We start from the raw sequence: 15,781 nt of genomic DNA, 5'->3' as shown, positions 1-15,781 counted from the left end.
TTGAACTGCCTGTTCCTGTCAGGTCTATCCTCACCCTTCCTTCCCAGCAGCCCTGTAAACAGAAAACATGCACACTTTGGCTCTAAGCGGACTAGCATAAGACTGTAAGTGGGTGAGACAGAATGTTTTAGGAACCATGCTTGGCAGATACAACACTGTGTAAAAAAGAGCCAGGGCAGTTCCACAAGCAATTCATCCCAAGTGGGGACAAGACCACAAGGCATATTATGCTCTACACTTCATATTTTCAGAGCTATACATAGGCTGTCTTACCTGCTCTGCTTTTGAGAGATTCAATACTGTATCTCTTCTAAATATTTTCAGATGTTTAGCAGATCAGATATCCATGAAAGTGCCGTAGTAATCTAAATTAGAATTATTTGACCATTCATGCCCTATGTTGAAAAGATGCTACATATGGGAATAAATTCACTGTCTGCTGACATCTTAATCAAATATTTTCATGTGCAACAACTTAAAGATGTCACTCAGCCCCCAGAATCAGGTTTTTCTGATTATGTGAACTGAAATGAAAATTTGTGGTAGGTGTGATCACAACTCAGATGCTTATTGGATAGAAAACAATACAAATAATCAGGACACTGTTGAGAAATGCAAATGTGATTTGGTTAGCTTTGGAAAAATAAATTTCTTACCAACAAGGCCGAAGGGAAGAAAACCTGGCTGAATTTGATCTCTGTCTTGAATCCAACTGGCCATGGACAGACACCTCAAAATAATTTAGACTAAACAATGACACAGTGCCAACAGGGAAATTCATCCTTTCTTGTGCAATGATACATTGCTGAAATAGCTTTTTGTTGCCACCCCAGCTGATACTATATCATGTTCCCTCTTGCAGGATGGAGAGATGTGGTCCTCTGTGAACTGCACCATCTGTGCTTGTGTGAAAGGCAAGACAGAGTGTCGCAAGAAACAGTGCATTCCAGTCAGCAGCTGTCCTCATGTGAGTTTTTTAAAAGAACTGAGTTTTCTTCATTTTTATGCTCCACCATTATCTTTTCCAGTGTTTCTTGGAAGTGTGTGCACGACAGTGGGACATACTGTTTGGAAAGAAGGGATCATTTGGAATGTTAATTTAGGTTGGCATTCCCCAAATGTGCTACTGCTATCCTGAGTATGGTCTTCCTGCCTCTGTCCTTTCTCTGATGACTCTGTGCTCCACCTCTTCTTCTCCTTTAACTTTCTCTGTCCCAAGTATCTGCATTGGCACACTTATTTTTGACTTTTATTTAATAGTTTTATAGAGTGGTGAGGTGGCTATGTTAATATTTCAGTAGTGTGTATATTGCTAAGGCACGCCACAGCAGATTGTTGTACTTGCATTTTTCAGTGCATATGGGGCTTAATACTAGGTTGAAAATGTAAATTAGACAAATCTAAGAAAATTAGTTCAACCAAGCCATGCTGCCTTCACTAAGGTTGTGGCCTGGGTATTTTTTATTTGAAACTCTAAAGTGAACCCAAAGAATGCTGTAATTGTAGCTTAATGGCATCAAAAAATAGCTTTGCTTGAAACCCTGAGCTAAAAACAGCCTTTGTTTCTTGGATTTCTCACACTGATAAATGATTTTGGTCTTATGGCTCAAGGTTTCACAAGATGGAGCTCTAGATAGCACCTCATGTAGGGGCAGATCTGTGAGCAAAACTGCAGAAGAGAGACCCAAGTTGTTAGCATTACACCTTCTCAGTGTTTCCTTCTCAATCCTGGAAGCCAGTGGGGGAAATGTGAGTCACAGACACGCAGATATAAATTTTTTAAATGAAAAACTCTTAGTTTGTAAAATTTTTTATGTGTAAACTTTTGACGGAAGTGGTGGTAGTATAAAGAACCAAATAAATTGGTTCTCCCCATTCTGATGTGACAGAGGGCTTCAAGATCCTCAGAAGAGGGAGAATCCTTTTCCTGTCCCTCTGGCACTCACTGCAGAGAGCAGTTCTCCTCTTAATGGGCCTCACATGAGATGCTGCATGCACATCAGGAAGCGTGAACAAATGGAGCTGTTCTTCTGGGAATGTTACATGTATGGCTCATGGCAGTCAGGTTTGCTACCTTCATGCCATTCACAGTATAAGCAGGAGGTGAGAGCCTGGGCTTTTTAGGTCTTGCACACACTGCATTGCATTTATATTTTTCTTGTGCTGATGCATTTTAAACATTTAAGGTGCTTCTGAGATCAAGTAGCTAAAATGACCTAATAGAGATCTTCAATGAAGCACATCAGTTCAGCTGTATCCATATATAAATTTGTGCATTGAGATGATCAGTTGAAGTGGTTTCTAAAATAAAAATAGTGGTGGGTAAAAATTCACCACGGACAGTGCTGCAGCACGTGAGAGTGACAAACTCATTCAAAGCTGCTACAGAACCTGCTCCAAGGCTAATGTGAAGTCCTAAACTGCCCTTGACCTCTGAGGTGAGTCTGCAAACAAGCTGAATGAAAACAAGGTCTGGTTCCTTCGGGCTGGAAAGACCATTTTTGTTACCCTGCAGCACCTCCCCCTCCAGTATATAACCAGTCAGCCAGATCCCTGCCTTAAAATGCAAGTTGCAATCAAACCCACTCTCCTCTATAGGTACACATTACATTTCTGCTGTTCCAAGATAAACTGGAAGGAAAAGTAGGAGAAAGAATGTAAACTCTGGAGTAAGATTTATTTTCCTATTCCAAATGGGTACCAAATAGTTTTAAAGCAAATAATGTATGCTAATTGATTTAAATCTTTTACTTTTCATCTCTGCTCCACTATCTTTGATGAGACTTTCTGTCAGAAATCTATAAACATCACTTAAACACACCACATTTTTCAAGATAAAGATGTATTAGTGGTTCTGATACTGACAGCCTGAATATCACACACAGAGTTATGCTGCTGTCTCTGCAAACTGTAGATGCGTCCATTCCTTTTCTCTCTTCACAATATTTTTGACAGTAAGCAGTCTCCACTGACTGTTAAAGACTGCTGTGGAATAAAATGTGGTTTCATATCCCTTAGGTGTCAGGCAACATAAAGTTATCTCATTAAATGTGTATTATTATACAGACAACTGAGTGTGAAAGGGTTGAAGATTCACAAAGAATTTAGAATATTATTCCTTGACTTAAACGCTTTACCATGCAGTCTTAATACTCTTTGCATGATACTGTGCATGGCTTTTTTTGGCTATTTTATTTTATTTTATTTTACTTATCATAATAAATTTTGGCCAATTATTTCTTGAAAGTATGGGTTTCAAAGTGGTAGTTCTGCAGAAATTTCCAATACTGCACAACCATTTGTTTTATTCAATCTATTGGTTGCAGGCTGACATATTTTTTAAGACTGTTTCTGCCATTTCTTTAGTTTTCTTCATAGAGGTAGACACAAGTTTCTGTTGCTTTTTGGAGCATTTAATCCCGTATCAGCAATTGCAGGAAATGTCTTTCTTAGATTCTTTTCATCTGCTGCAGAGCCAATACATTTTTCAAATTCAGTCCCTCCTGTCACATTTATAGTAGGATTGCTCCTCCTTGGCATTCTAGTGAGCCTTGTGGCTTGTGGTTCCTATTTCTTGCTTTCTGGTCACTGACTCCACACAGATATTCCCTCTCTCAAGTTACCTGGAATGTCAGCCTGCAAGGTGTGGTACATACTGGCCCCCACTCAACAAAGCTATTAAACACACGTCTAGTTCTGCTGAAGTTAGTAGGCTCTCCATGTGTGCTGAAACTTAAACACATGCTTAAATACTTTACACAAAGGGAACAATCTCAACATTTGGAAACAGTTTCAGAGATCCTTTAGACTTCTTACTGAATTTGCTGTTTACTTGCCCTAGCTCTGCTCTAGTCATTCCTTTGCCTGGTGCCATCTTCTTTCTGATTACTCATCCTTATAATTTATCACCTTGCCCCTTCTTATGCCTTTGAATTCCTCACTAACATCTTAAGTCTGTGGTAATGATCAGTGGCCATGAACATGCCTCTTTTTGTACTGCTAGAGAAGAGCTTGGTGAATTTTACAGCATATAACCTTTTCTGAGCTCCAAGGCTGTGCAAAAGTTAATAGAATTAAATTCACAGCAGGTGAAGACATTTGCAGAGTTTGATTCTGTGGGTAAATTTTGAACCCGTGAACTTCAAGTGAGCTGAAAATTTATTCAGAACACGTTCTCCCATCTCTAGCACAGACTGCATATAATGTTATACACATCTGTTATTATTACAAACAAAAAGTTGCTGTTTTTACTCTAGTGCCAAATGAAGCACAAAAAAACAACAGCTGTTGCTATTGCACAACCAAACAACCTCTTTTCCCCAGCAATTAGTCTTGCCTTAAAAAAAAAAATAGAAAATAGAAACCTCAGACACAAAATTGAAAACCCCATAAAAAGGAAGAAAAATCCCTGAAAATAAATAGACTCAAATGTGGTCTGCTTATAAATATTCATAGGGAAAAATGGGATCACATCACTTATCCCACTCCTAAGGGAACCCTCAATGCTAACGAACTCTTGCAGCACATGTTAGCAATAATGGGTTTCCTTATTCTACAAGACAAAAACAGGATCTCAGGCCAACATGGTGGCTCAAGTAACCAGCCTCAGCAGGCTGCCTTGGAGATTCCAATTTCACTTGAATTCTTGCCACTTCCAGCTCAGCTGATGATTTCAACTCTTTTATTGAAACAGAGAGGTAAGGCTATGCAGTGCAGTGTGTGGCATTCAGCTGCATGTTTCTGTTCCTACAAATATGTGTTGCTAAGCTCCCTATTTCTGGGTGGTTTTAAGAGTTCCTCCTTAAAGGGTTTCTGTTCTAGCAGGTGCTTGATAAGCCTACTGTTGCAGCCTGGTCCTCAGCATTTCTCTTTGCCCAGGGACCTGGGAACCACACAAACATTTAAGTGCTGCTCACTCTGCCAGTGCAACTCTGATCCCTTTTCTTAAGTCCAGATGTGTCTCAAGTGTGTTCACATGAAGTTGCATATTCAAAGACAAGCCTACACGGAACTGGGTTGTGTGGGTATTGTGCCCAAGTGCATTCATGACCAAGGATTCGTTCATGCCATGTGTCTACATCAAGCAAGAGCAGGATGGAACATGCTCCACTCCAGTTTTCTAGCAGATACTTGGAGTTCATGCCTCCCCATGCACATTTTCAAAGCTTGGCAGCACTGCAGGCAAAAAGCAAGGCAGACAGCAATAGGGCTGCCTTTGCCCACTTCCCCACTCTTTGCATGGACCTGTCACCAATTTTTTGTCTGTTTTCAAAAGTTTTTTATGTTTAGGGGGCAGGATAGCATAGCTCCATTTGCTCACTTTTGCTGTCCTCACCTTGCTTACCTACTTGGTGGGAATAGGAGCAATAGTCACACAGAGTGGACTTCCTCTCCATATACCTCTCACTACCTGTGTGGGAATATGGGTGAGCTTCAGTATCACTGTAAGTTCTTTTATAACCAACATCAATTTTTGCTTGGAAAAATACATTGTTAAGTGTCAAATTTTTCAGGCTTCTCTGCTAGCTTGCTGATGAACTTTAGATAATTTAGTTCCTTCCTTCCTTCCTTCCTTCCTTCCTTCCTTCCTTCCTTCCTTCCTTCCTTCCTTCCTTCCTTCCTTCCTTCCTTCCTTCCTTCCTTCCTTCCTTCCTTCCTTCCTTCCTTCCTTCCTTCCTTCCTTCCTTCCTTCCTTCCTTCCTTCCTTCCTTCCTTCCTTCCTTCCTTCCTTCCTTCCTTCCTTCCTTCCTTCCTTCCTTCCTGCCTGCCTTCCTGCCTGCCTTCCTGCCTGCCTGCCTTCCTTCCTGCCTGCCTGCCTTCCTGCCTTCCTTCCTGCCTTCCTTCCTGCCTTCCTTCCTTCCTTCCTGCCTTCCTTCCTTCCTGCCTTCCTTCCTGCCTTCCTTCCTGCCTTCCTTCCTGCCTTCCTGCCTTCCTGCCTTCCTTCCTTCCTGCCTGCCTTCCTTCCTGCCTTCCTTCCTTCCTGCCTTCCTTCCTGCCTTCCTTCCTGCCTTCCTGCCTGCCTTCCTGCCTGCCTGCCTTCCTGCCTGCCTGCCTTCCTGCCTGCCTTCCTGCCTTCCTGCCTTCCTGCCTTCCTTCCTGCCTTCCTGCCTTCCTGCCTTCCTTCCTGCCTGCCTTCCTGCCTTCCTGCCTTCCTGCCTTCCTTCCTGCCTGCCTTCCTGCCTGCCTTCCTGCCTGCCTGCCTGCCTGCCTTCCTGCCTGCCTTCCTGCCTGCCTTCCTGCCTTCCTTCCTGCCTTCCTGCCTTCCTTCCTGCCTGCCTGCCTTCCTTCCTGCCTGCCTGCCTGCCTTCCTGCCTTCCTGCCTGCCTTCCTGCCTGCCTTCCTGCCTTCCTGCCTTCCTTCCTGCCTTCCTTCCTGCCTGCCTGCCTGCCTGCCTGCCTTCCTTCCTGCCTGCCTTCCTTCCTGCCTGCCTGCCTGCCTTCCTGCCTTCCTGCCTTCCTGCCTGCCTTCCTGCCTTCCTGCCTTCCTTCCTGCCTGCCTGCCTACCTTCCTGCCTGCCTTCCTTCCTGACTGCCTTCCTGCCTGCCTTCCTGCCTGCCTGCCTTCCTGCCTTCCTTCCTGCTTTCCTGACTTCCTGACTTCCTGCCTTCCTTCCTGCCTTCCTTCCTTCCTGCCTTCCTTCCTGCCTTCCTGCCTGCCTGCCTTCCTGCCTGCCTGCCTTCCTGCCTGCCTTCCTGCCTTCCTGCCTTCCTGCCTTCCTTCCTGCCTTCCTGCCTTCCTGCCTTCCTTCCTGCCTGCCTTCCTGCCTTCCTGCCTTCCTGCCTTCCTTCCTGCCTGCCTTCCTGCCTGCCTTCCTGCCTGCCTGCCTGCCTGCCTTCCTGCCTGCCTTCCTGCCTTCCTGCCTGCCTTCCTGCCTTCCTTCCTGCCTTCCTGCCTTCCTTCCTGCCTGCCTGCCTGCCTTCCTGCCTTCCTGCCTGCCTTCCTGCCTGCCTTCCTGCCTTCCTGCCTTCCTTCCTGCCTTCCTTCCTGCCTGCCTGCCTGCCTGCCTGCCTTCCTTCCTGCCTGCCTTCCTTCCTGCCTGCCTTCCTGCCTTCCTGCCTTCCTGCCTGCCTTCCTGCCTGCCTTCCTGCCTTCCTGCCTTCCTTCCTGCCTGCCTGCCTACCTTCCTGCCTGCCTTCCTTCCTGACTGCCTTCCTGCCTGCCTTCCTGCCTGCCTGCCTTCCTGCCTTCCTTCCTGCTTTCCTGACTTCCTGACTTCCTGCCTTCCTTCCTGCCTGCCTGCCTTCCTGCCTTCCTGCCTGCCTTCCCTCCCTCCTTCCTTCCCTCCCTCCTTCCCTCCCTCCTTCCTTCCATCCCTCCTCCCTTCCCTCCCTTCTTCCCTCTAAAGAGAAAAGTGGTAACAAAGAACCCTTTTAATATTTCATTTCTTATAAGACTGCCAAGGAGTTCGTTGAATGTTCTGTTTTTAGCACCTGATATTTGAAGTTGTAACCAGGGCACTGAGTTCAAACACAACTTAAATTATTTTCAAAGGCTTATCCAGTCTTACAACATGACACAGTCATTGGTCCAAGAACTCTTTCATTAAAACAGCCTGTCTTTCTCCCAATTAGGGTAAAATCCTGAACAGAAAAGGATGCTGTCCAATTTGCACTGAAAGTAAGTTATTTCTTCACATTCTTTAAATTCTTTTTTATTCTTTCAGAGAAAATAACTATATAATAGTATGTTTGCTTTTCTGCTTTCTTTTTAGAGGTAGCTAAAGGGCAAGTGATTATTTTTAGCCATGGATTGTGCCTCCTATAAATCTGTAATTTTAAAATAAGATGCCTGGGTATTTTGTTTTTATTTTATTTTTCAAAATGATGCTATTTTTGTCAAATCTGAGGTGCTGCATTTTGAAAGATATAGTTGGTCTGTGAAATTTGTAGGCAATAAAGCAAGAAAATGAATGGAGTTCTAACTTTAGGACTTGGGTACCTTTTACACCTATAACTAACAATCCAGCTATGTGCATACATAATCACACCTTTGCAGATGATTTGTGAGAGTTAAAAAAAGGTGTGCAGAAATATCGGACACAGTCTGGGGCAGCAGTGGGAAGTAGAATAGAAAATTATTCTTCTTTGTTTATGATGTTTAGTTCAGCTCTTACATTCTAATCGCTTTACTCCTCTCTTCAGGAATGATCATTAAATTGCAGTATCACCCTCCCAGTCAGCAAAGGACTTACTCAAATACTTATCTTTCAGCTTGTTCTATTTAACTCAACTGGGAGACCTGAAGTTAACAAGATACCATTACGTATTTCCTTCAGTATATATTTAAATATTTTACCAAATAGGGACAGACTGCTAAAATGGGGTTTTATGACCTATAGGAAGGCTTTTGCAAGAAGAAAGTGTTCCTGTTCTTTTGCCTAAAATCAAATGGTTTTGCTGTTCAACTCACTTCTGGCTTCTCTTGAACTGCACAAATCCCATATGCTAAATATCTGTTTTTTCACTCTGGGACTCATTCATTTTGAAATGTATATCTTGGGATAAAATAAATCTAGCCTGCAAGTCTTCATTATCAAAATAGAGTAAATACAAGGGACAACCTCAGAAACACTTGAAATAATACTGAGCAGAGGAAGAAATGAAAGAGGATTCAACTGACTAGCAGTTGATTTCATGTTAGCTCAGTTTTAAGGGAGAAGAGATTTGTATAGACCTTTGCTCAGATGTGACATACCATTAGTGTAATTAATTTATCAATCTCTATCTTGCCTCTTTTTTTTATGTTTCAGTCTCATTTAACCTTTCTCATGTGCTCTTCCTGGGTTCTTCTGTAACATAAGCGGGGAGGAAAAGATGGGGCCAGTCATTGCCTCAAAGCACAGGAGACCCTCTACTTTCAGAGGTTCAAAAGAAGACAGTACAGTGACTCCTTCAGAAATGCTGCCAGAGAGTGATGACTTGTGATAATTGTTTCATGGGAGAAGGAGGCAAAAATTACAGTTCTTCAGCGTTAAAATAAGTTATCTAGGAGCCTGGTTACCTAAAATCTCAAAACTTCTTGATGATATAAGAGGGAATAATCATGACTACAAACATGTTAAATTAAGGTCAGATCATTATTGCTTGTCCTCCTGCCATGCAGATCTGTAAAGAGCCTGGCTGCATCTTCCCAGTGACCTCTTTCTATGTACTGACAGCCTGCTATTAGGTCTGCCCACAGGATAAACAGCCTTGTTCCCTTATGGGAAGGGATCAAGGAATCAAGGGTCTGCATTGCACTGCCTGTGCTTGAGCCTAGGCTTGTTGTCCTGTCACACGGTCCTATGCTCCACCGTTGCACCTGAAACAGAGGGGTCTTTTTTTTTTTTACAGAATTATCTCACTATAGACCCATTTAGTACTAGGAGAAGAGCTAATTCCAAACTTTTGTGATTAACAGGGCATTCTTGGATTTCACAGAGAATGTAATCAAGGAGCTTAAATACAGTGTTATACAGAAGTGGTGGCTACCACTAGATGTTTTAACATTTGCCATTTGCAAAGAATTAATCCCACCTTTGCAGAAGAAGTGCTGTAAGTCTCATCACAACTATCATCTGACAGGAATTGGAAACTTTGCTAATTCAGCCAGTTTCTGATAAGATGTACACACAGCCCCTTCCCTCACCCACTCACTCATGTTGATCCTGATCCTGTCTCTACATACTAACACACCAACATTTCTGGCACTCCAGCAGATATTAATTTTCCTAAGTAAAAACAACATAGGGAGGTACAAGAACATATTGTACATGGGGGAGCCTTGAGTACAGTTTAAATGCAGCCAATTTCTATGAAGTGGGTCAAAACCAGTCAAGTTGTGAAAGAATACACTTTAAACTGGAAAAAAAAAATAATCAAAGGATTATTTTCAAAGCAGTTTGTTGCAAAGAGAAAAAGCACCTCGTCTCCTAAAGGGCTGGAGAGTCTCTTTTGTCTACTGTTGCTGAAGTTAACTATAGTTAGTTTTGGCATGTTGCTTTTTAAGCTCCATGCCTGGCATACAGTTATCACTAATTAAACACAGTGGTCATACCAGTGGAAAATTCAACAGTTTAGTTTATGCTGCTGTAAAAATGTAATGAAATGTACTCTTTCGGGCTTGATTTAGAAAAATCACCACTGACGTCAATTCCATAAATTAGTAATCCTATGTTAGACCAAGGTCATTTTCATATTAAAAATAAGAAAAAACTAAACCTGAGTTCAAATAACATTAACAGACTTCTCTTAACTTCAGACAAAGATAGGAACTTACAGTGGAAGTAAAATCTTTTTTCTTGACAAGGAAGAATTCATAGGTTCTGTTGAAATTACAGTACACAGGATGAAATTTTTTTACTAAAATCACGTAGATACACTTTAATCATTATTAATAGTCCTAGCACAATCTTACATCAGTTGTGAGATTTTGTGGATGAAGTTTTTTCAAAGTGGACTGCAGTCATCTAGGTTTACATGTACAGTACACATGATTAATCTTGCAATAAAGGCTGCTTTTGGGACAGAAAATGTCATTCATCACAAATCATTCCACAGCTTTTTTAATTGACAAAATCGTCAACTGAGCTAAACCAAATTCGAGGGCATTTGAACCTACCTTAGGATTAAGAGGTTGGTATTCCACTTGGTCCTGCATCCTTTTTTTGTGTTTTTATAGAATTACTGATAAAAGCACTGACTTTCAAAGAATAGGAAAAAAAAAAGAAAAAGAAACAAAGTGAGGTTATGCATTGTGGGTACCTGTGAGAGAAGGAAGTGGGACTGAAGAACCACATAGGTTCCTGTTTTTTTCTGTTATTTCCTTTCCATGAAGAAATAAAGCAGCAAAAAGGCTGCAATTGTTTATTCATACTGGAACACTGTTCATAATTTACCTCCCATTTCAGCTGTGATGGTCTACTGTACAAATATGTATTTGGACAAATTGGAATAGCTATTTTATTTATGAAATAGACCATAAAGACTCCTGTGGAGATTTTGACACCACACCTTGTAATGTGTATTATATCAAGCTGCCCTATGCAGCAGTTATGAGGAAAAGTCCTCTATGGCTATGCAGTGTTTACAGAAAACCTATGAAATTCTGTTATGCATGTTCTGTAGCTAGTTTTTAGAAGTCAATAATGTTCTGTTTGATTTAGGGCTTAATTCAGCATATGGGCTAATTACATTCAAAGTTTCATTTTATTTTTAAAAAGCTGAGCTATTTTTGAATTATAGATCTACAACTAGAACAGCCTTCACTGGTAAACTTGTGTTTTTTCCTCCTTCTCCTTACTTAGAAAGTGTCCAAACCGATTTTAGTTACAATTTAAAGCATATTTTTCTTGGCCACTCTTAACTACCTACAAGCCCAGCAGAGTGTGACCAGACATCTGGACATCTTGGACTTCAATTGACTGCTCTGATCTCCTGAAAAAACAAAACAAGCTATTCCATGAGTACCAGAACTAACAGAGCCTGGTTTCCTATGGATTTGTGTCCCATTTCCTTTATGTCCCAACAAATAATAAACCCAGCTAGAGACAATATATCCTGTGGCTGGTCTGGAGCTACAAGTGTGTTAATTGCCCAGCCAATATGCTTGTGCTCTTGGCTGGTCAGGATGTGTGTACTGACTGTCTGTCTGGCCTCCGTCACGCAGTATATATATTTTGCCTTTCTAAAAAGGCAAAATACTGTCTGGGGGAATTGAGGCACTGGGTGGAAGGCAGAAAGGTACTTTTTGGCAACCAGTTAGTTTAATAAGTGGTTCTTACCTGTACTCAGCGTACTAGTTACTAGAAATGAGTGGTCTTTCAGACTTTTATCCCTCCACATTGGCCAAACAGGTTGTGATTTTTTTTTCTTTATGAGAGTATGTTGAAACTTAGGAAATGCTAATGTGTTCTTTTCCATGCTCTTGCTTTTTTAGCTTCCTTTTTTGTACAGCTACATGTGTTTTCAAAAACACTCCCTTTTCTAATGAAAGTCACTATTTCATTTGAATTGGGAACATGATTTGAAAATTCAAGAAAAACATGCCAACAGTTCTATAGTATTCACTTTTAGCACCTAAATACTATTATTAGTTTGCAAGTAAGCTGTAGAGCCCTAGGTGGGAGGTAAGCAAACTGCATTAATCACACGTAGTTTAATATTTTAGTCAAATGTAAAAGTGTGAAGTCCGCATTTAGTTGCTTAAAAAACAAATGTGAAAACTGCCAAGCTCCCAAAAGCTTTTATGAATTCCAGAATGTCTGAGTATTGATTAGGAGGCAACATGCATGATTTCCAAAAGAGGTTTAGTGGTGTTTGCATCCAGCTCTCAATAATGTTTAATGAGAGTTAAGTGTCTGAAGTGTTTTAAAAATCACAGCCTGCTAAACATAGCTCTGGGGCCCTCCTTTGAAAAAACCTGTGTTTTTCAAGGATAGAGAGAGAATGGGTAAATTTGCATTCATGTGCATGTCTAGATGAGCAAAAAACAAAACAAAGATCATGAATGCCACTTTCAAAATGAGGAAGAGGCAATGATTCTTCATTTCCTTTGCCCAAGGATGTTGTAGATGCTAAAACCATTTTTGGACTGGAAAAATTTACAGAAAATATTTCTATCAAAGGTTACTGAATTAAAAGAAACCATGTCTAGATCACAAAGTCCCTAATCTGAATTCTATTGTATAGAATTGCCCTTTTCTAGCTCTGCCTTAGCTGACACATGGAGTGTTGGCAATAAGCTGGGAACAATTTACTGTAGGGGAAAAAAGGGAAAGACCTACACCTGTGACCCTATGCCTTGTTACTATAAGCTTGCAAAATTCATACTCCATGGTTGGGGAACGTAACTTTGGTGATGCAGCAGCACCTCTTCATCTGTTATGTCCCAATAGAGAAACAAGTCACACACAGTCCTAACTACAGATCAGTGCTTCCAATAGATTTCAAAAATTGCCAAGTAAAAAGGCTGGTTGTTGAAGGAGGAAAAAAAAGAAAAAAAAAAGAAGAAAGAAAAAAAAAAAAAAGAGAAGAAGCAAACCATAAAATATGATGTGATTGAAATTCTTCCAAAAGGAAATAAACAACAACCCAAAAGCTAAAAATGGCAGGAATTCTTTTCATGTTGATGGTCTTTTGCAGTCTTATTACACCCAGTATTTAAGGTTTATTTCTAGGCCAACCAGTTTTTCTTACTGGCAGTGCCTGAGTTATCGCACACACTTTTGCAGGGTGTGGATTTATTTTTAAACCCCACAATTTTAGCAAACCTTTCAAGAATGTTTTACACAGTGATATCAGAGAATCAATTATTCAGATGGTTTTTAGGTGGATTTTCCCTCCTCCATTTCCTTGGTTATTAAAGAAAACAGCAAAATTTGGATCAGACCTTCAGCTATCCAGTCCAAAATACATTTTTAAGTGCACAGCATCAAGTTGACATATGACGTGACACGATGTAACATAACATAAAACAACATTACTCTGCATAACACATTAGAAATTAAAAATAAATATTTTCTTTGGATCCCATTGGCACTATCAATTTTACTTGCACATCTCTAAATTATGTTTGTTCCTCCCATGTCTTTCCTCTTAGTCACTTGCTTAGGTGAAGAATCAGCCTCCTCCTCCCAACAGATTGATTAAAAACATGTATAACATGTCCGCATTCTTGTCCTTTAGAAACAAGAGAAAAATCAGATCTTTCCTCTAGAGTCTTCGCTGATGTTTGGCTGATGGTTTGTTTTATTTTGATAATTTCCTTGCTTTCATAAAAGTTGTCATTAAATTTAAGGAAAAATTGAAGCTGGAATAGCTGAAGTATAATCTGAGCTGGTAATAACATGTATCTTTAGTACTCGTCATGCAGATACTTGGATGTATACATAAGGAAATTAGAAACATGTTAGTATGATTTGCTAATGGGTAAAGTCAGATGGTCTCCATACAAAATCTATAGATTATGTTTCCTATTGGTAAAAATGATGTTGTTAATTAAAAGCCATATGGTTCGTTCCAATTTTGGAGAATCAATTAATCTTTTAATGAACTTTGGAAAGCAGTTATGGACATCCTTATTGCTATCAGTGAGGAAAATAAAACTCACAGAAGTGCACATTTTTAAAAGCACTCTCTTGCCTAAATGTCTTGGTTTTCAGGGTCTGCTTTAAGTCTGTTTTCTGAAGATGTTCATCAAATAAGGATCATTTTAATTTCTGATGGAGTTGTCAACATGATGTCCTTGAGGAATTGAAACTTTTGGTCCCTAGTTGCCAGATGCAGTAAAGATGGGTCATAATGATGGCAAGATGAGTTACTGGCTTAGCTAAAGAAGCATGCATGTGGCCAATTAGGGGTAAAGTACAAATCACCCAGGGACCTGCTCTGTGATGGCTCTGCATCATGTGGTGAGGGGAAAGTGAGATGAGGCTTTAGGAAGACATTTCTTGCAGTAGGTTGAAACAGGCTGAAACAGGTTGCCAGAGGTGACAATGGAATTGCTGTTACTACTGCTCTTTATGGACAGGTTAGATAAACGTATATCATATAGGTGGAGGTGGTTCTTCCTTGCAGCTGGAGAAGAAGAAGGTAGTATCTCCTGGGGTCTCCTTCAGCTCCATTTGCTGTGTCTCCATGTGGGTTTCCTTGAGCTCTCCTTACAGCTAGAAAAACACCAGAAATGTTACAGTTACTTTAGCATTGCACTCTGCCTAGGCTGAAAAACTCTGTTGGGAAAGGTGTATTGTGTAGTTAGAATTGTATTTCACTCCACAGGAGCAATTTCCTTCCCCTTCTCCACAACATTCATGTCTCCTTTTTTTTTGTAGATTTGAATTTGGCTTTTTTAAGCTGTTTTTTTCAAGCAAGCCATTGTTAGTTAAACAGGCATCATCTTTCAAAAGCAGCCTTAGCTCATGGGTATACAACTGGCAATATAGCAGTGTGCATTTCTCTGCCTTGAGACTCCTTCTTCCAGGAACAGCAGCAATGTGGTTAGAATCTATTGTTATACCAGAAGGCTGCAAGGCAAATGTATTTGCTGCTATCTTTAGTTGTGAGACAATTCAATCAGTTGCTGGGTAGCTGCAGGGTAACTCAGCATAATTGCAATGAAGATAGAAATGCTCTGTCTTTGAGCTGTGACTTCTCTGAGCATTGTATGGCTTCAAATATCCCTAAGAGAACTCCATCCATTTGTAATGACATAAATAATTGGTAGAGACACCATGCTCTTTGGCAGTCATTGCATCATGTTAGTCATGTACTACTGACTTTTAGTTGGTGGTGATATCAGTAACTACAAGTCAGTTCTGTATAAACAGCATATACAGTAGCTTGTAACATTGAATAAAGATGCTGGTTCTATATGTATTTTGGGGAAAAAACATGTAAACACACCTAGTTTATAAATGTACATTATGTATAAGTGTGTATATATAAAATATGAACTGAACCAGCTCCGGCTAAAGTGATCTGATGGCTTTTAATTTCAGTGAGGCACTGAAATTTGAAAAAGCTCACAGGCATTTTAATAACCTACATACTGTAGGTTACTACATAGACTGTACATTATGTTTAAGGGACAAAGCTACAGGTTAGCCTTCCTATGCTGCCCCAGGGATGAACTGGCCTTTGGTTACCAGCCACTTTGGGAAAGACTTCTAAAGCAATGAAGTTTTTGTTTTTTAAAGGTATATTTAATCCTAGTGGGCACCAGTCTACCCTGTAGAGCAGATAGACTAGGTGAGAGCAGGATCTCTAAGTTCTTATCTACTGCTTTTTTCCAACTTTGATCCTGA

At 40.7% G+C, this 15,781-nt stretch overlaps 1 protein-coding gene across 2 annotated transcripts in view; it reads left to right on the top strand.

The window, feature by feature from the left end:
- Positions 1-15,781, top strand: part of BMPER (BMP binding endothelial regulator) — a 147,993-nt gene that overhangs the window by 79,454 nt on the left and 52,758 nt on the right. For both annotated transcript variants that reach the window (XM_086847771.1, XM_086847762.1), the window contains exons 10-11: positions 863-967; positions 7,572-7,617. In XM_086847771.1, coding sequence (XP_086703897.1) covers positions 863-967; positions 7,572-7,617 — 151 coding nt within the window. The remainder of the gene's footprint in view (positions 1-862; positions 968-7,571; positions 7,618-15,781) is intronic.

Source organism: Cyanistes caeruleus, chromosome 1, assembly GCF_971803275.1.
Source record: "Cyanistes caeruleus chromosome 1, bCyaCae1.hap1.1, whole genome shotgun sequence".
In the NCBI taxonomy this organism is placed as follows: Eukaryota; Metazoa; Chordata; class Aves; order Passeriformes; family Paridae; genus Cyanistes; species Cyanistes caeruleus.
Note: the sequence above shows the minus strand (reverse complement) of the source record. Positions and strands in the feature narration are given on the sequence as shown.